The sequence below is a fragment of the Planococcus citri genome, chromosome 1 (assembly GCF_950023065.1).
Source record: "Planococcus citri chromosome 1, ihPlaCitr1.1, whole genome shotgun sequence".
NCBI classification, from domain to species: domain Eukaryota; kingdom Metazoa; phylum Arthropoda; class Insecta; order Hemiptera; family Pseudococcidae; genus Planococcus; species Planococcus citri.
In genome coordinates this window covers 20,307,807-20,332,892 of record NC_088677.1, presented here as the reverse complement: position 1 = coordinate 20,332,892, position 25,086 = coordinate 20,307,807, and the positions used below count along the sequence as shown (strand labels likewise).

At 32.7% G+C, this 25,086-nt stretch overlaps 2 protein-coding genes across 2 annotated transcripts; one reads left to right on the top strand and one right to left on the bottom strand.

Moving 5' to 3' along the window:
• Positions 1 to 7,236: 7,236 nt before the first annotated feature.
• LOC135849774 (uncharacterized) lies at positions 7,237 to 16,506 on the top strand. The gene is made up of 5 exons (XM_065370350.1): positions 7,237 to 9,220; positions 12,256 to 12,573; positions 12,678 to 12,904; positions 15,876 to 16,045; positions 16,156 to 16,506. The coding sequence occupies exons 2-5, from the start codon at positions 12,491 to 12,493 to the stop codon at positions 16,498 to 16,500; spliced, it is 825 nt and encodes a 274-aa protein (XP_065226422.1). The 5' UTR covers positions 7,237 to 9,220; positions 12,256 to 12,490; the 3' UTR covers positions 16,501 to 16,506.
• Positions 16,507 to 16,704: 198 nt separating this feature from the next.
• LOC135849772 (protein Spindly-like) lies at positions 16,705 to 22,491 on the bottom strand. Its single transcript, XM_065370349.1, has 14 exons — positions 22,333 to 22,491; positions 22,175 to 22,253; positions 21,989 to 22,113; positions 21,828 to 21,924; positions 21,334 to 21,586; positions 21,136 to 21,251; positions 20,946 to 21,053; positions 20,608 to 20,878; positions 20,472 to 20,541; positions 20,293 to 20,398; positions 19,799 to 20,215; positions 19,640 to 19,722; positions 19,404 to 19,566; positions 16,705 to 16,974 (listed from the first exon to the last, which is right to left on the bottom strand). The coding sequence occupies exons 1-14, from the start codon at positions 22,341 to 22,343 to the stop codon at positions 16,768 to 16,770; spliced, it is 2,106 nt and encodes a 701-aa protein (XP_065226421.1). The 5' UTR covers positions 22,344 to 22,491; the 3' UTR covers positions 16,705 to 16,767.
• Between the last annotated feature and the right edge of the window lie 2,595 nt (positions 22,492 to 25,086).

The window sequence follows — 25,086 nt, the reverse complement described above, 5'->3', positions numbered from 1 at the left end:
TACGTATTTCTTGTGAGATTTTAATAATATAGGTATGTACTTAATTTTTACTCAAATTTGTCAAGCTCGAAATTTTTTATAATTAGCTGAAAAATAAAATCACTCCCATTTTCATTTCTTTCGCAAAATTTTAATCTATACTCATAAAATGTGCGTTGATGTTTCAAATTTTTCCAAATTTTATGAAATGTTGGGCTCACAAATTTTTTGAAAGAGGCCCAAAAAGAAAATAACCGGCATTTTCGTTGTCCTCGTGAAATTTTAACTCATTTTGATAGGACACAAGGCGGTTTTTTAAAACTTATAGACAACCATTTTTTCTGTTTAAAGGTCTCGATGCGGAACTTTGAAAATTCATGGCAGTGCATTGTGCCAGCGATTTTAATTTAATTTTGGCTTTATAGATGCAGAATGAAGTATTATACATACTTGTATGAAGCAGCCCCCCCCCTGCACATTATATCAAGTCTGTGGGAATTTAGGTAAGTATTTGTACAAAAAATAAAATAAATTCGCCAAAAAAATCACATTTAAAGGACTGTAGCACGCAAGTGTGCGAGCCTACTCACGTTTCTTTCATTTCTAAATTGAAAATTATCTCATACGTATTCAAATTCTGAAATTGTGGAGTTAAAAAAATCGACTCATCATTTTAAAAAAAACATCATTTTTCATCTCTCAAAATAGGTACGAATTTTTGAGAGCTTTTGCCCTCGCTTCGTTTAGGCTCCTGTGTTTTTTGTTTACAAATTGAACTTATTATTTAGGTACGAATAATTTGACACAGTAGATTTGAACTTGAAGTATTTTAGCTCTCAGCAATGGAAATTTCCAACATGGAACCAGGAACCAGTCCCTCGAGGAAAGAAACTTCCACATTCTTAATCCTAATACCTACTTCTACCTAAGCCCTCGTACCTGCTTTTACATCCGAATTTTCCGCCATAATTTGCTGTAAGAATTTGCGAAAAGAATCATTGCGCTGCTATGCATAAATAGAGCCTAACGCTGAATAAAGATTTCATGTTAAGAAGGCACACCTCTTATCATCTGGTTTACCGTTTTCGTCTTTTCTTCGTATTCTAGATGCGACTGATTCACATACCATTTCCCTTTCTTCTGGAGGTCAATTATTTAACTTCTTAAACGATTCGCTTTCACTCGTTGTTATTAGGTTAACATAGATGAGAAAACTTGCATGCTTTGTAGTTTATCCGCGTCTCACGTCTGCTTCGGATTATATATTTTGGTCCACGCAGCTGGTTACTTAAATATGAACTGGTTTTTTTTTTAGTATTTCAAATTCTACGCCATTGAATATTATAACATTACGTAACCTCACAGTACCGGTTCATCCGGCCGTTAACATGACCAAATATTCCGAAGGAACCAATAAGCTGCATTTCCTTGCTGAATGCATGCTCTCGTCGTATAGAGTTGCATGATACTTAACTAATCGTGAAACTTTGTATGCAAAGAATTACCTTTGAAGAAAGTAAAATTTCGATAAATACGTATTGCGAATTCAGGGTGTGCACTTACGTTTGGTACCTACTTAGATGGTGTTGACGATTGTGTCGACTTATGTATATAAAACTATGGCGAATATTCTAGCATATTCGCTTAATACCTACGTGAATGAAATTAGCGAAATAATTCGTCAAATTTTAACCTCTCGTGTCAAACGATGTCCCTACTTATCGCTATAATGTCTCATTAGAAGTATTTTTGTTTGATTTACGATAGGAATTTGCCAAAAAAAAAAAAAAAATAGAATGAAGTCAGTTCGCCGGTACCTAGTTATTTTTAATATTCATTAAACGCCTATTCGCCTAAATTTTTGATTACAGGAGTTCATTTATGAAATTTAAAGAAGCCAAAATTATTCAAAGTGCAAATGCAATTTTCAGTCATTCTGGAGCCACCGGCGAGTAATCGTTCGCTTTGGGAAAGTTTAATTTGATGATTGTAAATCATTTTTGAAACAGTTCATCGAAATTTAGAAATTTCCATGCTGAAGGCTTTGAAGATGAGATTGGAAATTTAAGCTGGAAAAATGAGCAAATCTCGTTTTGGTTTTAGATTATTTGAGAATTCAGAGGACCCCCGGGGTAGTCCACCATGAAGCTTATAGCTGTCCAATCGCACAATTATGGGCCCCCCACAAGGATATAAAAATTTCAAAAATTTTGTTTTTTGGCCAATTCCAATTTCCAAGTACCTATATAGGATGAAAAAAATGTGCCTAAAAGGATGAAATTTTCTTTTCCCATAATATTGGGGTTCATGAGGTAACATTTTTCGGACCCTAAATATTCGAAAAATTGTTCAAAAATGGTGAAAAAAATAATGTGTTTAGGCAAGTACAACTTTGAGAATTGTATTTTCTAGTCACAAGTCAAGTTTCAGACAATTCTAAAATTCGTAGTTTGCTCAATTGCATTTTTAGACTATTTTTGAGCTATTAAAAAAAAAAAAATGTTTTGACCCAATAAATTCCCTTTCGGATGCGCGGACTTGAAATCGCGCCCAAATCCCAGAAAACTGGACTTGTTGCTATAAGAGACGATTCCCAAAGTTGTAGCTAACCAATCACATTTTCCCACCATTTTGGCGCTATTTTTCGAATATATTTTGAGGCTCAAAAAATACTTCATGGGCTCGATGGCTAGTGTTGTACAGTTTTAGACTCATTTTTTTTATTGATTTGGCACCATGAATCAAAATCTAGAGACTTTTGGAGTCTCGTTTCTTACTAAAAAAAAAATTAAAGTGCTTTCATAAACTAATAATTTCAAAGTTTTAATTTTTCTCCAAAAATCACCCAAAGGGCAGAAGATTTCATTTTACAATAACTAAAAATATTGAAAAAAAGTATTGATTTTTTGAAAAGAATCGCTAAAAAAATTAGCAAAAGTCTCATTTCTTCAAAAATTTGTTTTTTTCCAAAAAATATAAAAAATCCTGGGTTTTTACCAAAAATTCCAAAAACTTATAAAAGTCTCGTTTTTTTCCCAAAATAGAAAAAAATCTCGCCTTTTGTTAAAATGACCAAATACTTACCTATACTATCGTTTTTTCCTATAAATGAATAATTTCAAGTCTTCATTTTTTCCCCAAAAATCATCCAATGTCCAGAAGTTTCTCTTTTTTAACTAAAAATATTGAAAAAAGGTCTTGCTTTTTTGAAAAGAATCGCTAAAAAATATACAAAAGTTTCACTTAATCTTCTTCAAAAATTTGTTTTTTTTTTGCCAAAAATTGTGAAAAATCCTCGTTTTTTTCTAATAATTCCTTTTGTCAAAATTACGAAATGGTCTCGTTTCATGCTAAAACGAATAATTTCAAAAGTAGATACCTATTGATTTTTTTCAAAAATCAGGCAAAGCGTAAAAATTTTTCCTTTTTATTTAAATAGCCTATATTGAAAAAAAGTGTTGCTTTTTCGACAAAAAACGCCAAAAAATATACAAAAGACTCACTTCTTCTTCAAAAATTAGCTTTTTGCCTAAAACTGTAAAAAATCTCCGTTTTTTGCCTAAAATTGCAAAAATTTACCATTACTTTTCTGTCCTACTTTTTTGCCAAAAAATGCCAAAAGTCTTACTTTCTAACCTATGAATTGAAAAAAAGTCTTACTTTTTCGACGATAACAACAAAAATGATTGCAAAATCTCATTTTTTCAGCATAATTTTATCCAAAAAAAAACTTGCTTTTTTGACAAAAATTACGAAAAAATGTATTTTTTTAACCTGCAGAAGGTTTTCTCAATTTCTCCGAAAATTAGTTTCGTCAGTTTGCCTGTTTCAAAATGTCCTACTTTTTGCAAAAAAATTATCAAAAATTTTCGTTTTTTGAAAAATTTAAATGAGTACCTACCTATTCAATTTTAGCAAAATTGATAAGAATTTTCGTTTTTTGAAAAAAAAAATTCAAGTCTCACTTTTCTTCAAAAATTGTTCAAAAAGTGTGTTTTTTTGTCAGAAATCGCCAAATAGCTCTTCCTTTTGCTAAAGTAATCAAAATCTTGCTTTTTTGCCAAAAATCGTTTTTTTTTTGCTTGAAATTTCAAAAATTCTCTCTTGGTTGCCCAAAATGCATCAGAATTGCCAAAAATTCTTGCTTGTTTATCAAAAGGCTTCATTTTACTCAATTTTGTACTTTTTAATGCTCTGTTTTTTTTTCTGTGAATTTTTTCATGTCTTATTGTTTTGCTATTGTCACTTTTTTGGTTACTTTTTAGACCTTTTTTGATTACCTACTTGACTTACTTTTTTTTTTGTAAAAACTTGAGTGCGAGCCCCTGTAAAAATATTTTCAACTATTGCTCTCTCCTCTCCTCCCCCTCCCCCATCCGAGAAAATATTGGAAAACTCCATTACAATGAAAAGGTGAAAAAATTTAGGTGTAAAAGTTTGGCCCTTCTCCTTTTTCTCCAAAAAAGTTCCCATAAAGAAGTTGTAAAGTGTTTGAAAAATATCCTGCCAAATGAAAAGTTCTTCCAAAGTCCTTTCTCGATTTGATTTTCCTTCCTAGGTGATATACCTATTTTGAAAATTTCAAAAAAATAACTCAAATTACAGGAAAGCTTTGGATAAGAAATCATTTGACAAGCTCTTTTCAATTCACGTACAGGTGAGATTTTTTTGGAACCTGTCACTTCAGTTAATGTCTGACATCAACTCGAGCGATCTCTTCGATAATTTGCGTTACAAAGAAATGAGCATTTAAATAATAATAAAACTAAATAAATAAGTAATTTAATTACATTCCTGAGAAGTGCTCGTGCTACTTAGAAAATATTACTTACTCGAGGTAAATTTGTCATTTTGTTTACTTTTAATGACTTACTAAAATTACCTAAATTGAATTTGAAATGACACATCACACACGCGTACAGAAGATCAATGAATCCATCTCGTTATGATTGATTCAAGTTCCGTGCAAAGTGTCTACTCGCACAAAAATCATCGAGTAAAAATTTAAATATTATATGTACCTGTGGTGACAGTCTGACACTTATGCTAACAAAGTTAACTGCATTTGCACATTCACCTATACTTAGGTACTTAATCATTTTCGCCTGTTTACCCATAAATGCAACCTTCGCTGACAGGCGTGTGTTTTTTCAACTTTAAATTATCAACTGTACTCATCGTAGGTATAGGTATACGTTCGCAATTATTATTTATAATTAATATCGATGCATTTAACTGCGCAAATATACTTATTCCACACAAAGGTAAATAAATTAATATGCAATTGTTTCCAATTTTATTATGCGGCTGTGTTATGCAATCGCGTGATGTAGGTAATTATGAAATGAGAATCCACCCATTCTGTTTTCTATATGGCCATTTCAGCGTTGCGGTTATATGTGTACAAAGCCCTGCCTTTTGCTCGAGTTGTCAAGGCTCGTTTTCTACCAAAAATAGGAAAAATTCTCGCCTTGTTTTTGCGAGAAATTGCCAAAAAGTCTTTCTTTTTTTAGCGAGATTTGCGAGAAAGTAAATTTTTTCGCCAATGAACCTCGAGTAAATATCAAAGTCTTATTTCTTGCCAAAAATTATCAAAAATTTTCAAAAATTCTCAATTTGTCAGAATTGACAAAAATTGTCCCTTTTTCAAAAAAATGACTAATAATAAGGATCGTTGTTTTTTTTGCTGAAAATTCCAAAAAGTCGTATGTACTTTTTTCCCAAAATTGACCAGAATTTTCGGTTTTTTGGCTTTCCTCCAAAATTTCCAATTAGGTTCTGCTTTTGTCAGAGTATTGCTTTTTGCCGAAAATTTACAAAAACTCTCGCTTTTTTAGTAAAAAGTTGCTGAGAAATGTCATTTTTTCCAAAAATTTCAAAAAGTCTCCCTCTATTAAAAAAACGGTCGAAAAGTTCAAATTTCTTGCCTTTTAAGTTGCCAAAAAAAAACCTTTCTTTTTCTAAAATTGTCAAAGTCTTATTGCTTTTCGTCAAAAATTCTCGCTTTTTCAAAAATGACAAAAATTTTTACTTCTTAGCAAAATGGCTAAAAATTGCCTTCAAAATGTCTGACTCTTTTCCAAAAATTGCTCAGAGGTCTCGTTTTTTGAAATGAACTGCGATGGTCTATTTCCAAAACCACGTAACTCCAAGAGGCACCTTGAGACTCCGTGTAAAACGGCCTTTTACACTGTAGCGCTCCCTATCGGACTTGAATGCTCAACTGAAAGATAGGTAACATCGGTAAACACACAAATTACCTATCTGTTGTGTGTTGAGCATTCAAGTCCGATAGGGAGCGCTACAGTGTAAAAGGCCGTTTTACACGGAGTCTCAAGGTGCCTCTTGGAGTTACGTGGTTTTGGAAATAGACCATCGACTGCAAGGATATCATTTTTTGATCCCTAATTACATATGTATTTGTCAAAATCTTGTTTTTTGCCAAACATAGACAAAACTCTTGCTTTTTCAAAAATTACTAAAAAATTTGGCTTTTTGAAAAAATCGCTAATGATTTTCGCTTTTTACAAAAAATTCCAAAATATTCCACTTTTTATTCAAAATTGTCAAAAATTTTCGCTTTTTCTACCAAAATTACAAGAAAGTATTTTTTTTTGCCTATAATTACTATCAAGTCTTGGTTCTTGCTAAAACTGTCAAATATATCATTTTGGATCATTTTTACTTCACTTTGAAACAATTTTGAAGCAAATTTGGTCTTATGAAATACCCGACTAAATTTCAAAATAGGTAAGTGTTCTTTTTGCGAAAAACAGACAAAAAACCGCGTTTTAGCAAAATAATTGTTGAAAAATTTCACACATTTTTTCCAGCATTCCGAAGCAGTTGTCTAAAAATCTATGATATAGATTTTTTGCCAAAAATGGTCAAAAAGTCTTCCTTTTTGATAAAATTGCCAGCATCTTGCATTTTATAAAAATGATCAAAAATTCAAAAATGACAAAAATTTTTGATTTTTAGAGAAATGGCTAAAGGAGGCGTCCCGATAAGGCCATTTTTTGGCCCCATGACAGTTATCGACTAGACCACTCTTGAAATGTTGTAATAAATATCCAATATATACGAATCGGTGGTTGGTTAACCCAAAATTACCATTTTTTGGGCTCCAGGGGTTCCCAAAGTTGTGATTACAAAAACAATTTTAGGAACCACTAAGTATTTTTCACTTGATTTTTCCTGTAACTTTCAAAATTAAGCTTTTTTGGGCCAAATTCTGATATTTTACTCTTGGAAAAAACACCAAAATCACGTTTTGACAAGTTCAACGAAGTAAAATCTCAGAATTTGGCCCAAAAAAGCTCAATTTTGAAAGTTACAGGAAAAATCTGATGAAAAATTATCGACCACTTGCTAGTGTGGCTCAAATGTAAATTCTTCAATTAATTTGAAAAAATGTGCTTCAACACCTTTTTTAGGGGTGCCTAAAGTGGGGGGCTCTAAAAAAAGGGTTCAAAATTACGAATATACAGGGAGCTTAATTAAACTTTTTCATCAAGATAATTGAATATATACCTCAAAACGTTACGTTTGGCCCAAATCGTAGGTTTCTAGTTTTCCAGGGGTTCCCAAAATATCGAAATTGCAAAAAAATGGAAAACTGGATTTTTGAGTACCAGCGGAAAATTTTATTGAGCTCAAAATTTGGTAGGATGAAGGTCTTTCAGATATCTACTAATAAACTGTAAAAAGCTTTTTAGCGGGGCTCAAAGGAGGGGTAGGTTTAAAATGGTGGTTCCAAAATTTTCCAAAAATCAAAACCCCCCAATTTCTACCCCCGAGGGTCGAAAATAGGAAAATCACCTCGTATAACGTTTATCGAGTTCAAACAGATATGCATTTTACGCTGAAAAAGGTTTTGAAAATAATACCTACTCAGTGGTTCCTAAAATTCTTTTTGTAATCACAACTTTGGGAATCCCTGGAGACCAAAAAATGGTAATTTTGGGTTAACCAACCACCGATTCGTATTTTGGGTATTTATTACAACATTTTAAGAGTGGTCTAGTCGCGTCGATAACTGTCAGGGGGCCAAAAAATGGCCTTATCGGGGCTCCTCCTTTTTAAAGGAAATTCCAAATCATTTTTGGGCTACTATAATGAATAATCTAACAAAAAGTTCTACTTTTTTCTAAAATTTTCATTTTCTTGCAATCTTGCTCTTGTTTTTCATTTTTTTTTAAACTAAAATTCTCATTTTTTAGTATTTTTATCAGAAGAATCAACCAAATGTCTTGTCTTTTTTTTAAGATTTTGGCCAAAACTGAAATTTTGACTAAATTTTTGACCTAGAAAATTTTATTTTAATGCAATTTTTCGATTCGAGGAAAGAAGCAATGTTGTGAAACTGCACATCTCAAAACGAAATTTAAGGAGAGCTGCTAGAATAAAATGAATTTAAAACTTGAGATTTTCAATTTCTGTAATGAACTGTTCACCTCATAAAATTCAAATTGCGCCTGAAAAAAAGTTCAGAAGTGAGTATTTTTCAAAAATTTTGAGAACCAGTTTTAAAAAATCTTTAGAAAAAAATTCACACAGCTCACGAAGCTGCCAGAAATTCGAAAATATATGGCCACTTCGTATTATAATAATGTTGTTAATAAACACTTTTCGGAATCATTATTTTGTTTTGTTTTTATACCTACTTTCCAAAACAAAGTGCAAGTGTCGATCTAACACCACATTACCTGAATAGAAATTGTATTCGTACATTTTTCTTTTTTTCTATAACGTGTCGGGGAGCTTCCAAATGTTGAGAAATCTTGCCCTCGTCGAAATTAATAAACCGTATTTCAGCGTTCGATCGTGTTTTTTGATCATATTATTACCATTTTCGGCTCAACATGAACATCATGAACATGAACATGAACAACACCACCATCCAATAACAATGTCAGAAGTTTTACATATAGAAGATAAAGTTCGAGTATGCGTAAGGATGGCAGAGAACGAAGTTTACGAACCGGTAAAATTAATATTTTTTGTTAATTTATGTTGGTAGGTAAATAGAGGTACCTAACCTACCTAGATCTGCTTTTCAACTTTGATAAAAGTTACAAAATGTTAACAGGCTTTCGAACCGTACCCGGATTCCTGCCAAGGATGGGTATGTTGGCATTCTCAACTAAAAGTATCTAACAAAATGAGAATTCTACGAGTAATGAATGTTTTTCGCAACGACGTGGCTAAACATTTGAAAATCAGCAATATGCACAAGTTGGTGAGAAATAATTGCATCCTCTCCACTCCGATCCTCTGGGACAACTTTTTCTTAAAGGGGACATCCTAGGGAATCTCTTGAGGTGTCCGCCTCCGATTTGAACGGGACCGCGATTTTTGTAAAGAGCATGTTCTAAAATCCCCAAATCCAAATCTTCAGCTGCTCAAGTTCATTTTTCGATTTTTGGCGAATTTTTGAAAATCCAAAATTGACTATTTTGGTGATTTATGCTTTTTTTTAAAAAGTACGTACTTGATCCGTAAAAATGTTCAAAATAAGTCCTAAAACTGATATTAACCCCCCAAATCCAAATTTCGCCATTACCAGCCATTCTGGAGCCTCCAGTGCGATTTTTCAATTTCTCCAGAATTTTCGATTTGCTCCAGAAGGCGTGAATATGAAGTTGGGCAGCTAAAAATCGAGTTGTGTGTTATACTCGACCTGTTTAACGAATTTATCCAGATTTGAGCCGATTCTGGAGCGGGCACCTCAAAAGTGGCTTTTTGACCAGCTTTTTTTTCAAAATAAAAATATTCAAAAATCAAAAATTTCCCGTTTGCGAGAAAATTTTTGAAATTTGCGCGAATCGCAGTATTTTGTCATGAACTAACCCGACGAGGGCGAATTTCGCCATTTCCAGCTATTCTGGAGGCTCCAGCGCGATTTTTTAATTTCTCCAGAATTTTCAATTTGCTCCAGAAGGCGTGAATATGAAGTTGGGCAGCTAAAAATCGAGTTGTGTGTTATACTCGACCCGTTTAACGAATTTATCCACATTTGAGCCGATTCTGGAGCGGGCACCTCAAAAGTGGCTTTTTGACCAGCTTTTTTTCAAAATAAAAATATTCAAAAATCAAAAATTTCCCGTTTGCGAGAAAATTTTTGAAATTTGCGCGAATCGCAGTATTTTGTCATGAACTAACCCCACGAGGGTGAATTTCGCCATTTCCAGCTATTCTGGAGGCTCCAGCGCGATTTTTCAATTTCTCCAGAATTTTCAATTTGCTCCAGAAGGCGTGAATATGAAGTTGGGCAGCTAAAAATCGAGTTGTGTGTTATACTCGACCCGTTTAACGAATTTATCCAGATTTGAGCCAATTCTGGAGCGGACACCTCAAGAGAGGTTTTCTGACCAGGTTTTTTTCAAAATAAAAATACCTATTCAAAAACCAAAAATTCCTCGTTTGTGAGAAAATTTTTGAAATTTGCGAGAATTGCTGTATTTCGTCATTAATTAACCACACGAGAGCGAATTTCACCATTTCCAGCCTTTCTTGGGCCTCCCATTAATTTTTGGATATTTTTATTGAGGTGTCCCCTCCAGAATCAGCTCAAATGTGAATAAATTCGTTAAACAGTTCTAGTATAACAAACAACTCGATTTTTAGCTGCCCAACTTCATGTTCACGCCTTCTGGAGCAAATTCAAAATTCTGGAGAAATTGAAAAATCGCACTGGAGGCTCCAGAATGACTGGAAATGGCGGAACTCGGCCTCAGGGGGTTTGTTGTGTTCGAAATACAGTGATTCGCGCAAATTTCCAAAATTTCCTCGCAAACGGTAATTTTTTTTTTTTTTGGATTTCTTATCATGGAAAAAGCTGGTCAAAAAACCACTCTTGAAGTGTCCGCTCCAGAATTAGCTCAAATGCTGATAAATTCGTTAAACAGGTAGAGTATAACACACAACTCGATTTTTAGCTGCCCAACTTCATATTCGCGCCTTCTGGAGCAAATTGAAAATTCTGGAGAAATTGAAAAATCGCACTGGAGGCTCCAGAATGGCTGGTAATGGCGAAATTTGGATTTGGGGGGTTAATATCAGTTTTAGGACTTATTTTGAACATTTTTACGGATCAAGTACGTACTTTTTAAAAAAAAGCATAAATCACCAAAATAGTCAATTTTGGATTTTCAAAAATTCGCCAAAAATCGAAAAATGAACTTGAGCAGCTGAAGATTTGGATATGAGGGGTTTTAGAACATGCTCTTTCCAAAAATCGCGATCCCGTTCAAATCGGAGGCGGACACTTCAAAAGGTTCCCTTGTAAAGTTGTAAGAAACATTTTGAAGCAAACATGCCAACAAAAAAGTTGGCCCTTATAACCAAATCGCAGATGTTGCTCAAGAGCTGAAATGTATTTTTCGATTTTTGGTGAATTTTTAAAAATCAAATTTAAGTCAAAAATGTGGGAAAAAATCAAAATTTTACCAAATTGACCTAGAGAGCTGGAATTTAGGATATTCCCTATTTTGGACCTGCCAAATCGATTGGAAACTGTTTCAAACCGTTTTGAGCAGTTCTGGAGCCTCCAGCAGATTTTCAAAACTTGAAATTTCCATAAAATTTCATCCAATGAAGCTGGAAATCTTAAATTCGCGCTGCTCTCTGACTTGAACAATGAACACGCTATCAAGTCGACTGCTGAAGGCATTTTGGAGCCTCCAGCAACTTTTTGAAAATTCTTGGAGGCTCCAGTAGATTTTTGAAACTTGAAATTTTTCACAAAATTTCATCAAATGCAGTTGGAAAGCTGAAATTCATTCTGTAAACTAATTTCAATACGCTGTGAAGTCGATTGCAGGTAGATTTCAAGTCGTTTTGGAGCCTCCAGCAACTTTTCGAAAATTGCTGGAGCCTCCAGCAGAATTTTCAATGCTCAAAAATAAGATTTTGTGGAAATTTCAAGTTTCAAAAATCTGCTGGAGGCTCCAGAACTGCTCAAAACGGTTTGAAACCGTTTCCAATCGATTTAGCAGCTTAAAATTAGGGCGTATACCAAATTTCAGCTTTCTAGGTCAATTTGGTAGAATTTTGATTTTTTTCTCATTTTTGGCTTGATTTTCAAAAATTTACCAAAAATCGAAAAATGCATTTTAGCTTTTGAAATTTAAAAAAGTTGTCCCAGGGGATCTGAGGAAGGGGGTGCAATTATTCCTATTGTCATATGTCAGACTATAATACTTAAGTAATCATGTAATGTAAGTACATAGAATAAAACCAATAACGAATCTCACGATACGAATTTGTTGATAGTCGTGGCACTGGGCGCTCGAACAAGAAGCTTTACGAGCTGCAAAAGGATGCAACCGTCGTTACCTGGAAACATACGAAGACCTGAGAAATATCGAAGGATTAGGTATATTTGAACAACGTTTCGCCCAATAGTCAATTTTAATATACAATATTGCGCATTAAAAGGTGTCTAAAGTGGAAGATATCCTCATCAGGATCATCGTTACGTTGCGAAAATGGCTGCTTAACCAAAACCATGACTCAGAACCCGTCGCAAAAGTTCTTCGTGAATGTTCTGATCGATCTACTACGGAACAACTCTTTGCAAGATTTCAATTTGTAATTACTTTACACATACAATTATTCGAGAATAAAATAAAATTGATCAAATTCTATCGAATGTGACTGTGAGAGTCGAATTTCGAATCGTTTGTTTGTTACAGAGATGGTACATTTAGACGAGCTAACGCCATGTTTTTGGGATGTGCTTTAACTGTTCGCAATACGATAACTGAGAATAATGTTTACGCAGATATATACCATTTCGTCTGCGTATTCTGCACCAAGGACAGTGAAATGAGAACTGCTTACAGTACGAAAGAAAACGATTCCGATTGTCCACCTACATCATTTCGTGGAGCAGAGAAATTACTTCCTGAACTATGCGCAGGTACCTCTACCTACATAAAATACCTACATTGATTGTCTGATTTTAAAATATTGATAACTATAGGTAAATCATTTTTATCGAATTTTTTTCTGCTACATTCATACTTCAGCTCGCTCCACATTGGTTCACATTTGCACAAAAATTGACTCAATTTCAAAGTCACACTTCTTCGAAAAACCTCAAAAAAAAGTTTTTATAGAAATACCTATTTTTGTTTTTCTGCTGAAATTTCAACTCATTTTGATTGTTGGCATAAATGCTACCTTTTCGAAAAACATAAACTGATTTTGGGCTCCAAATTCTTTATAAATGCTCGAGAAATTCTAACCCATTTTTGATATGTTGCATGACATCAAAGGCATTTATTCAGAAATTACAAAAATCATGACCCTATTTTGGGCTCCAATTCTAAATTCTTCAAAATTGACCGGAAAAAACATTTTTGTTGTGAATTTTATGATGTCTTGAGAAGTGTGCGTAGCAACTAAAAATATGTGTCACTAGGTTTAGATTTACAATGAAAGGAGGGGGGGGGACAAGTGAGATAATCCGCCTCGGACCCGCGTATTTTAAAAATTTCTTTGGACTTTATTTTTAGAAGAGAAAATTCAACGGTCAGGTTTGAATTGAAGAGGCTTCATGGAAAAGAAGCCTTCGTCAATTTTTTTCACTGATTTTTACAAGTTTAAATAAGTAGGTAGACTTGAAAATTTTTTTTATAAGCGAACATTTTCCAATTCGTTTTTTTTTTTCATGGGAGAACACAGAACACTTCAATATTATTGAATATGGTGGAATTGATGAAAAAAATAATTTTAAATACATTCAGAATTGTAAAAAAAAATTGACCAAGGCCCTTTTTCCAAGAAATGAAACCCCTTAATTGAAAACTTCATTTTGAAAATGTTTTTTTTTTTTTTTTTTGGACAGAATATGCAACCTTTATTTTTGATGAAAAAGAACTAAGTAAAAACTTCATTTTTGTAGGGAAAATGAAAAAAAAACTTCCCTCAAAAATTGTTTGTTGCGAAACAAAATTTGTTCTTGACCTCAACTTTCAATCAAAGTTTTCAAACGGGAAACTTCTTATTCGAGAAAACTTCATTTTGAAAAAGCTTTTTTAGAAGAAACTTTTTCAATTGTATTAAAAAAAAATAGAATCATCGGTTTTTTGGTGAGGGGGGAGGGGTTATATGTACTAAAGGGAAACTGATGGGAAAATTCTGTTTTCTAGATAACTTATTTTCGACCTCAATTATTTTTGGAAAAAAACATACTAGCTTTAGAGGAGAGAGGGGTGCGAAAATTTTCAGGAGGTCTTCAAATGTTTCTTCGTGGATCTTATGAAATTGAGGCTTGAGGGGAGAGGGCTAAACTTGGGGCATTTGATTTTTTTATTCATTTTTATCTATTGAATTTGGAGTATTTTGGTCATATACCAAAAAAAGGGGGATGATCCCTCTATTTAAAATTCATCAAAAACTGTGTAAATTTTAAAAAATTGATCACATTTTGTTTAAAATTGAAAAAATCTATTATTTGAGTGAAATTTTTCTAAAAATTTGAAAAACTGACTAGATCTGTCATGCGACCTACATAATTTCATAATGGCGACTTGTGCATTTGTTTTGAAAATTTCTACCATTTTTTTGTGATTTTGATCATTGTTGAAATATTTTATCAAATTTAAATTATATTAGACCAATTTTTAATGAGACTTCAGAGCAATTCAAATACTATCGTAATTGTTTTTCTCGGATAATTTTCCAATTTCAATCTACTTTGGTTGGTCGTATATCCCTTCTTCGATAAGTTCTAAAAACCAATCCAATTCTAATGCTGTAATTTTTCAAAAATACAAAAAAAAAGTTTTGATAGAAATCTTTGTATTCTTCCTGAGATTTTATCTCATTTTATCTTGAAAATTATGACTCAAAATTAAGCTCAAAACTCTTCAGGAGTGTACAGAAGAAAAGTGTTGATGTAAATGTTTCATTTTCTGCTAAAATTTTAACCCATTTTGTTCTCCATGAAGCTAATTTTAGAGTGAATTATTTCGAGTTAGGTAATGTTTTGATCCGACTGAAAAAAATCACTGAGTAAAATTTTATTTTGGTCACCAAGTTATAAGTTCCAAAAATTTAAATTTTTCAACTTTTGCTTCTTGCCAAAAATTGCATAAGTCTCGCCTCTTGTCAAATTTATCAAACAAATTTTGTTTCTTGCCAAAAATTGTCGTTTTTTGGCATAAAAATCCCAAAAAATGTGTATTTGACAAAATTGCCTAAAAAATTTCGTTTGTTTGCAAAAAGTTGTGAAAAAGTCGATTTTTTGACAAAAATTCTCGTTTTTTACCAAAATTGTTACAAAGTCTTATTTACTTAGGTACTTAAAATTACAAAAAAAAAAAAACATTTTTTCTCATAAATTGCTATAAACCCTTACTTTTTTTCTAAAAGCAAAAATTCTGCTATTTATCACAATTCAATTCTATTCAAGTAAGTGCTTCATTTTTCACTCAAAATTTTCACTTTTTCACTAAAAATTCCAAAAAGTTTGACTTTTTCTCCAACAGTTCCCAAAAATGTCACTTTTTAGTTTTCTAATAAAATTGTAAAAATGAATCACTTTTTTTGCTAATATTTGTCAAAAAAATAGCCAAAATTCCGTTTGAGTTTCATCGTCAGATTTCAATTGAAACGTCCTATCTCGTAATTTTTTTAACATTTAATTTAATTGAGAATTTTTTGGTTTTTTTTGGTGATTTTTTTTCTGGATTAGAATATTTTTCAGACGTAGTTTTTTTGGTTACTCTATGATTAGGTACTTCTTGGTTACTTTTTCAAACACTTTTTTGGTTACAAAACTTACTTTTGAAAAAAAAAGAATAGAGCCCCGAATGTGTAATTTTGTTTCATGAAAAAAATGATGAAACACGGTTAAAAATCAGTCATTTCATTTCTATCTGCAGTAAAAGGACGCCACAGTTTCCTTATGTGTGTACCATACAACATATGTCATTGGGAAAAAACAAACAGACCGGTATACTGGCAGACGAGAGATCCTGGAACTGTAATCGAATTAACAATGGTCGAAACGAACACCGGACCAGTTCTCCTCGTAAAGGAAGAGCACATCGGAGTAAGTGACATAAAATCGATTACCTATACCTTTACCTACCATCTTGCCGTTCAAGATTTTCTTTTCCTTAATTATCAATCACTCGGTTAATAATGGATTTAAATTTGTAGTCTTATAACAAGGAGGGAAAGCCAAGCTATTACAATATGACACATTATCTCGATAGAAATGGCTCATACTTGAAAGACTTGATGTTTTATCCGCAACTGCCAAAGTACGTTTACGATCATTCTCCTAAACATTTGCAGAAATTATCTGATACATTAAGTAATTTAACTAAAGGCGCATTAACCGCAATAAGCCCAGTCATAAGTGAACCGGCCGTGGTTTATATACCAAATGAAGCTATAGAAGGAACGGAAGATGCGTGGTGTTGTACCTATGTACTTATTTTATCGTGTTTTCCTACTTGTGTGCTCGCTGTATTGATTTGTTACACTATTAAAAATTTTTGAAAGCTCTTGGTTGTCTCGTTTTTTTCATAATCGTAGAAGATGACAAAATAGTCTGAGATTTTTTTTTCAAAAAAATTAACAAAATTTGAAAGAAAAAAAAATTACAAAATTTTTGAACTAAAGTTGTTTTTTCTAGAATACGAGAAAATTGTATGAATTCTAATTTCTAAAAGACTGTTTGGTTTTTCAAAAGTAAGTACCTAATGAAGAATGAAGTAAAAATTTATTTATAATTTGATACATACAAAGTGTACATTGTTTCTGATTCTAAACCATTCGTTGAACTGCACTTTCCTCACAAGTCAACGTATAACCTCCGGTCACATTTCCTTTGATGTTACTGTTTTCAAAACTAACAGTAAATCGATGATGAACATTGGGTTCGTGAATACTCGCTCCTGTGTCTACTTTACCTTCAGCTAATCTCACCGAAATATCTCCTTGCACTAGATGTATTTCGATATTGATACCATGCTGAAATAAAAATCATACAGATTGATTAATTTTTCGAATAAAATTAAAATTATTTAGACTACAATGCCAATGGCAAAAAGTGCTCCTGAAATCGAATTAGGTTGGAATTTGATTTTTGTAGCCCAAAAAATCAAGTAGACTTTGAATATAGGACAGCGAAGAATTATTTTAGACTCTCAGAGTTGTACAAAGACGGTTCAATTTTCAAAATGGCTCAATTACCAGACATTTTTTTTGAAAATTTGAGCCCAGAATTATGTCATGATTTTTGGAATTTTCAAGAAAGGTGTCATATGCGGCCTATCAGAATGGGTTAAAATCGAGGCAGAAAATCAAAAATTTTCATCGGAATTTTTTTTGAGCACTTTTGAAGAAATTTGCACCCGAAATCAGATTATGATTTTTGGGAATAAAAATCAACTCATTTTCACTTCAGTGAGCTCTTGTGTACTTATATGGGCTGAAGTTAAGTTTTTTGCTGAAATTGCAGAAGACCAGTTTTTTAAAAATTAAATATAATGTCCCAAAAAATTTTGCTTGAAGACCAGTTTTTTTAAAAATCAAATCCAACGTCCCAAAAATTCTTGTTTTTTTTTTCAAAATTGCAAACAAGCCCAGCTTTACAAAATTTTCCAAGAACAATAGATTTGCTGTTGGAATTATAGCCAAATGACTGGTTCTTTTTTATTCAAATTTCCAAAAAGGTCTTGTTTGTTTTTTCCCTAAAATTGCAGACCCCCCCCCTTTTGATCCAAATTTCCAGAACATAAACGCTTTTTTATCACAAAAATCTGTGTTATGGTAGGTCAAAAAATTTGCCAAAGAAAAGTGTACTTTCTTTTTGATCAATGTTACGAGAAAATCTCGATCTTGTGCACCAAAACAATCAACTTCTTGGGTCAAAATTGCAAATGAAAACCCATTATTTGTCAAAATTTTCGAGAAACCCTGCTTTTTTTTATTAAAATTGTCAAAAAGTCTTCTTTTTTGTCAAAATTGAAGAAGAAAACTTTTTCATGTCAAAACTTGAAATTCCCTGAGTCTTGCATTTCTATGGCCAAAAAATCTGTTGCTTTCAGAGTCAGAATTACAAGAAAAAAAAAAAAAAAAACTCAATGTTTTATAAAAATATTTTAAAATTGCGAAAACCCTGTTTTTTGAATTCAAAAGTGATGAGAATTTTTTTTTTGCCAAAATTGCAGAATAAACCCCTTCTTGGCCAAACTTTTCAGGAAGTCTTGCAGCTGTTTCATCGCTAGGTCTGTTTTTTTTTTGTCGTTAGAATTTCAAAACGGGATCATTTTTTATAATAAGTATTACTCAAAATTGCTAAAAAAATTGATGTTTTATCAAAATATTCAGAAAATGATTTTTTCCTCCCAAAATCACAGGAAACCTTTTTTTTTGGGAGGAAAAAATCATTTTCTGAATAAAGTCTTCATTATTTTGTTATCGCAAAAAAATGTAATCTTTTTGTCAAACTTCCAAAGAATTAGTTTTTTTATGAAAATTGTCAAAAAAAACTTAGTTTTGTTGCCAAAATTGCAAAAAATCGTAGGTACTTTTTTGTAAAAACTATCAAAACTGACCTACGTTTTTTCAAAATTTCTGAAAACCTTCATTTTTTGGGTTAAAATTTCTAGAAAGTCTCACTTTTTTGTGGCAAAAAAAACTACTAACTCTTTTTGGTCAAACTTTCAAAAAATCCGTTTTTTTTTTAAAATCAAAATTGCCCAAAAAAATCATATTTTATTTGCCAAAGTTGTAAAAAAATCGTATTTTTTTTGTAAAAATTATAAACTATTTTTTCCTCTTTTTTTTCACAAAAAATGCCAGGTCTTGTATGCGTCAAAATTGCTAGAAAATTTTTTCTGGTCAAAATCTCCAGGAAGCTTTGCGTTTTTTTCGCATAAAAATCTGTGATTTTTTGTCAACATCGCAAAAAAAATACCTCAGTTTTCTAACAAATCATCAAAAAATTTCACTTTTTTGTATCAATTATTGCAAAAAAATTTTTTCATCAAAATACCAAGTCCTTTCTAATTTATTTGCCAAAAGCTAAAATTGCAAGAAATCCGGCGTTTTCGAAAAAATATAGTATCAGGTTTTTTGCCTAATTGGCTGAAAAGTCCAACTTTTTCCCCCAAGTTTTACTTTTTGTTCGTCAAAATTGCAAAAAAATCTTATTTCTTCAACAAAATTGCAGGAAAGATTCGTTTTAGGTCAATTTTGCCAGAAAGTTTTGATTTGCTACTGAAATTAGGGAAATTCTTACATCTCGAGATAAAGTTTTTAGGGAATACCAATTCAGGAAAATGGTCGTTCGAGAAATATTAATTTTCTGAGCTGCAAAAATTCCAGCCAAATTCGATTTCTACAGTTTTTTGCCAGTTACACCAAGTTAGATTCAGAATTCAAAAAACGCCTACTTGTTTCAAATACTCGTACAGAGCTTTCGACCAAGGTCCTTCGTACTGACAAGAACAGTTGAACTTTCCCTCAGCCACCGAAATAGTAGGGGTGTAAGCTTGATGTTCGTTATCATCCATGAAATTCCAAGTTAGAAATATTTTCGGATTATTTTCAGTAGATCTGTAACGAAAAAGATTCGTTATAATTCACGTTCATTTTCACGCTATAAATCTATTCGCAAGTTCAAATCTACCTCTTCAAATGTTCGGAAAAATACGTGAAAGTAGCTTCTCCAAATTGTAGTTCGAATACAGCTGTCGTTGTCGAAGGTGATTTCTAAACACAATATTACTCCATTAAAAAAAAATAAATTCATAAAAATTAATGATCAAACACGAATTGTTGAACGCACTGTTATCGAAGATGTTTTCTGTATCTCTGTCGCAGCATTTTCCTCAACTTTTTCAGTCGAGATAGTGTATTCTTCAGTTTGTATCATTTTATTCGCACACTGTACCGAAACACCAACTTGGACATCTTTTTTATCCACCACTTTGGGACTGAATTTTGATTTCAAATCCCTCACGACCACGTTATAACTGTTTAATAATTTATCCAAAACATTGACGTAATCTTGATGATGAGATTTCTTGAATTTCGTGGAGTTTTGCAAATCGCTGAAAATATTTTTAAAGTTGGTCTCAACGAGTTGAGCATCGTTGAGCTGAGATAATCGTTCTTCGTGTTTTCTCAGCATATTCTGAAGATTTCGGGAGCAATCTAGGACTGTTTTTTCATTCTTTTGATATATTTTCTGTAATTCTTCAATCTGAGGATGAAAAAAAAATACTCGAGTGATGATAACGAACTAAATTAATCCGAACTCGAATGAATTTGCGGTTATACTTCGGTTTTATTTTTATTATTCAGAGCGTACTGAACACGTAGAAGTTCTTTGCACTGGTTTAGTTCGCTCGACACCTGATATAGTTTCATCTTAATACCATCTGGCCTGAAATTAATCAAAAAATATTATTAAAATGAGGCAAATTGACGCAATTTTTGTGCAAATAAATTAGCCTTACCCTTCGCGAACGTCTGTAACGTTAATCAATTCCTCTAAATTGCTCTTAGAGCACACAGCATCGACTTGATCTGTGAAAGAGAAACCGTAAATTAATTCCGAAGACGAAAGTAATACGTTTCAATTGAGTTTACAACCTGTGATTGAAACCATGATGGATTTATCTTCGGTGGGAATCGAATTATGTCTGAAGGTGGTTTTCAATTGAATTTTATCAATGATTTCTTTCAAATTGTCGATTTGTTCTCTGAGCATGGTGTTGTTTGTTTTCATTTCCGTTATTGTAACGTTGCATTTGGAAAGCTCGTTTTGTAATTTGATATTCTCTATTTCGGAATCAGCTAGTTTCGACAACGCTTCAGATTTAGCTACAACTTCTTTCCGCAGATTTTCTTCCAGTTCTTTGATCTGAAACGAACGTATTTTAGAACTCGAACGAAGAACTTGGATTTCAGAATAATCATCGAATACCAACCTGTCTCAAATAATTCGCTTTCCTCTCAGAAGTATCAGTATTCGGTTCTTTCTGTAAAGATAATTTCAGCAGGTTGTCATTATGTTCTTTCAGAGTGTTTTTTTCTGCCTGTGAACATGAAAAATGTACGGAAATTAAACGTTAACTGAATGGTGGTAAATATAAATGCATCAATTACCCTGATACTAACTTGTAAATCATTTATTTGCGCTTCTAAAAGCTTCTGAGCATCCTTCAGAGTTTCAATATTTGACGATAATTTCGTAGTTTCCAGTTTCTCTTGAGATAACTCGTTTTGTAACGTTTCTGCGAACATGACCAAATCAGAAATTAGAATTCACAAACGTTGAAGTATTCTGAAAAATAAATATTATAAAAAAATCATCACCGTTCAAATTATTCAAAGATAATAAATTCGTCTGCAATTGTTTAATATCCGAATTAGCTATTTCCAGTTGGGAAGTCAACGACTGAATCTGAGCGGTTTGTTTTTTCGTCAATCTCTTCAATTTGATCAGCTCGACGTTATCGTCTAGCTCGGTTTTCAATTTACCAGGTGATACTGGTTCTTGAACTTTGGCCAATTGTTCCTCCAGCTCGCAGATTCGATCTTTATTTTGCTGCTTGACGTTCTCCAATTCCTAATATCGTGCATACCGAAGATTAACTCTAATTGGTTTGGTGATACGAAGACGAGTAGAAGCAATAGTTACTCGAGTGTTGTGCGATAAATCAACTGTGCGAACGATACATTCATCTCAAAATCGTCAAACGATTAATGGTGATAATCTGCACACTAAAATAATGATAAAAAACAAGAGCTACTGTGCATTAATTGTACATTACATTTTCGTGTTTAGTGTTTCGTAAATGAAAACAAACCTCTTGTAAAACGTGCATTTGCTGGAATAATGAATCGTATTGTTTATTGATGGCAGTTTTATTCGAGTCGTCGTGCTTCGAGTCTTTACCATGGAATCTGAAATGACCTGAATTAGTCTAAAGTTCGTCGAAGAAAAATTATATAATCAATCAACGTGTACCCATTGATGTTATAATTGCGATGAAAAAGATTCGAATGAGATCTGTGAGACTGAGCTGATCTCGGATGGAAGGCAGAAGTGTATAGATTGTTTTGAGATTCCAGTTGAATCTTCAGCAATTTCATCTGAAACAGAAGTCCATGTAGAAAACGTTCGAGATATCGAGTAAAGTATTCGTAAACGAACCTTTTCAAGGAGTACTTTATTAGATGTTTCGAGTTCTTCTATTTTAATATTCTGATTTAGCAGCTCTTCTTGAGTGAATCTGTAATGAGTGGAAGAGTGAAAGATATCAAAGAAATACATACAGAAATATCGAAAGACGAATGTATTGATCAACTCACTTCTTCTTCATGTTTCGTGGAGATGAAATACGTGATAAATTACATCAAAATTCTAATTAGACGGCGATTTTTAAAAGAAATTGAACTAAATTCTCAATTTTCTTTTCAGAAGTTCGTTTATCACCCAAACAAAATTTTTCCAATGTAAATAAACTGGTTTGTTTACATTTTTGGTAATTACGCGTAATTTCTGAAGGCCTGAAAATCCACTTTATTTAAAGCTGGCTTATACGATTCTTTTTTCTGATTCTTGTGAATCGGTTCATTTTTCGATTTAAAAAAAAAAAATTCAAAATCAAAATTCAAAATTAGTGGATTTAGTGGGTTTATTAGATTTATTACGAAACACTTTATGAGGAATAAAATTGAAGGCGATGAAATTTCCTATTGAAATATCGATTCATCAATCAATATTCAATAATCAATATTCATCATCATCATTATGCACCAGCACCTGATTATCTTCACATATCAGCAGACTGTTTTTTGAAGTAAAGTACCTATCAGGGATGGAAAGCTAAGCTAAAAGCTAAACCTAAAAGCTCTAGCCAAAAGCTTTATTTATTCAGGTTTCTTTCAGTATTCTCACAAATTCACTTGATTCAGTTTGATCTTCAGATTTTACTTTTCTCAAGTTTCAGTTTTCTCGTGTTTTTTTTCGTTGTGGTTGTGAGTTTCTGTTTTGCTTTCTAATTCTATTCACCTCGTTTAAAAAAAATTTGAAAAGCTGTTAGCTGAAAGCTGAGGAAGTTTGGAATTTTTGAAAGCTAATGCTGAAGCTAAAAGTTTCATCTTTCAGCTTTCCATCCCTGATAAGTACCTTAGAAGTACCATTTTTTATAGATTCTGTACGTGTACATATGAGTCAACTGTGAACTGTACTGTCAACTTGGAACTGAATTTATTGAACATTTTTAGTGAGTATTAACATGAGTGTTTGAAAAAAAAAAGTTGGTAAATTCGGAATTCTATTTATTTTCTATAATACAGGGGTGCCCAAAGGCCAATAGTCAGCTTACGCCATCAAAAATCACATATAATTCAAGAACTAAGCCTCCTAAAGAAAAACTAATGGCATCGATCTGATTGATCTGATAGGAAATTTCATCCTCTACAATTTTCTTCAATGTCATTTTTCTTTAGGATGCCTGGATGCACCGTTCGCCGGGAAAATCAACTTCAATGTCAAAAAACGTGAATTTAAAAAAAAAAAATTAAAAAAATTAAAAATTATTTCAGCGGTTGATTTCAGCTATTTTTAACATGATTCCCATAATTTGATGAAATATAAATGATCTTTTCAAAAAAAAAAACACGTCAATTTTTTTTTTTTTTACAAAAACGCCAAACCCTGGGTGGGAGGGGGGGGGGGGTGCTACCAAAATCAAATTTTGTAAAAATGAAAAAAAAAAATCGAGTGATATGTCAAAATGTAGGTTTTTTGGGTCGAGAAACACGAATCTGAGGTCTTTTTTCCCTCAAACCACTTGGGGAGGTGCTACCAAAATCAAATTTTATAAAAATGAAAAAAATCTAGTGATAACTGATATGTCAAAATATAGGTTTTTTTTGGGTCGAAAAACACGAATCTGAGGTCCTTTTTTCCCTCAGACCCCTCGGGGGCCGTTGGGGAGGTGCTACCATTCTTGAGATATCTCGTATCTCGTCTCAAACGGGACTACATTTTAACTAAATTAACGCGAAGTAATTGTGAGTGAATAAGGCATACATTCTTTTATTCAACTCAGTACAAAACCGCGATTGCGTGAAAATGTGTGTTTGAGTGTGTAGAATTTGGGTGTGGTTGTGTGGTTAGTTACTTTGCGACTTGGTGCGATTTTTCTAGTTATGATATAACATAACCGGCGATCCCGGGTCGAATGATTGAAAAACTGACAAATACCCCCCGCCCCAACCAAAAAACCCTAGATTTTGATACACTACTCGAATTTTTGTGATTTTTTCAAAATTTTATTTCAGTAGCACCTCCCCATAGAGGCTGAGTGAAAAAAGGACTTCAAATTCGTGTTTCTCGAACCAAAAAACCTACCTATTGACGTATCACTCGATTTTTGTTTTATTTTTACAAAATTTGATTTCCGTAGCACCTCCTCAAGGGCCCTCAAGGGCCCTCCAGAGTACTGAGAAAAAGAAGGACCTCAGATTCGTTTTTCTCAACCCAACAAAAAACCTATATTTTAACATATCGCTCGATTTTGTTTCATTTTTACAAAATTTGATTTTGGTAGCACCTCCTCAATGGCCCCCGAGGGGTCTAAGGGAAAAAAGGACCTCAGATTCGTGTTTCTTGACCCAAAAACCCTACATTTTGACATATCACTCGATTTTTTTTCATTTTTACAAAATTTGATTTTGGTAGCACCCCTCCCCCCCTCCAGGGTCTGGCGTTTTTGTAAACAAAAATTTTTTGACGTGTTTTTTTTCGAAAAGATCATTTATATTTCATCAAATTATGGGAATCATGTTAAAAATAGCTGAAATTAACTGCTGAAATAATTTAAAATTTTTTCCCCAATTTTTTTTATTTTTTATTTTTTTTTAATTCACGTTTTTTGACATAAAAGTTGATTTTCCCGGCGAACGGTGCGTCCTAGAGAGAAATGACCACGAAGAAAGTTGTAGAGGATAAAATTTCCCATCAGATCAATGTCATTAGTTTTTCTTTAGGAGGCTTAGTTTTTGAATTATATGTGACTTTTAATGGCGTAAACTGACTTTTGGGCACCCCTGTAT

What these genes read in the sequence shown, in the direction of transcription:
- LOC135849774 (XM_065370350.1), top strand. Translation starts at nt 12,491, where the DNA reads ATGACTCAGAACCCGTCGCAAAAGTTCTTCGTGAATGTTCTGATCGAT. An exon ending in TCTTTGCAAGATTTCAATTT is followed by an intron (nt 12,574 to 12,677) that starts GTAATTACTTTA and finishes TGTTTGTTACAG; the next exon opens with AGATGGTACATTTAGACGAG. An exon ending in TAAAGGAAGAGCACATCGGA is followed by an intron (nt 16,046 to 16,155) that starts GTAAGTGACATA and finishes TTAAATTTGTAG; the next exon opens with TCTTATAACAAGGAGGGAAA.
- LOC135849772 (XM_065370349.1), bottom strand. An exon ending in ATAAAGTACTCCTTGAAAAG is followed by an intron (nt 22,114 to 22,174) that starts GTTCGTTTACGA and finishes CTTCTGTTTCAG; the next exon opens with ATGAAATTGCTGAAGATTCA. An exon ending in AAGCGAATTATTTGAGACAG is followed by an intron (nt 20,879 to 20,945) that starts GTTGGTATTCGA and finishes CGTTCGTTTCAG; the next exon opens with ATCAAAGAACTGGAAGAAAA.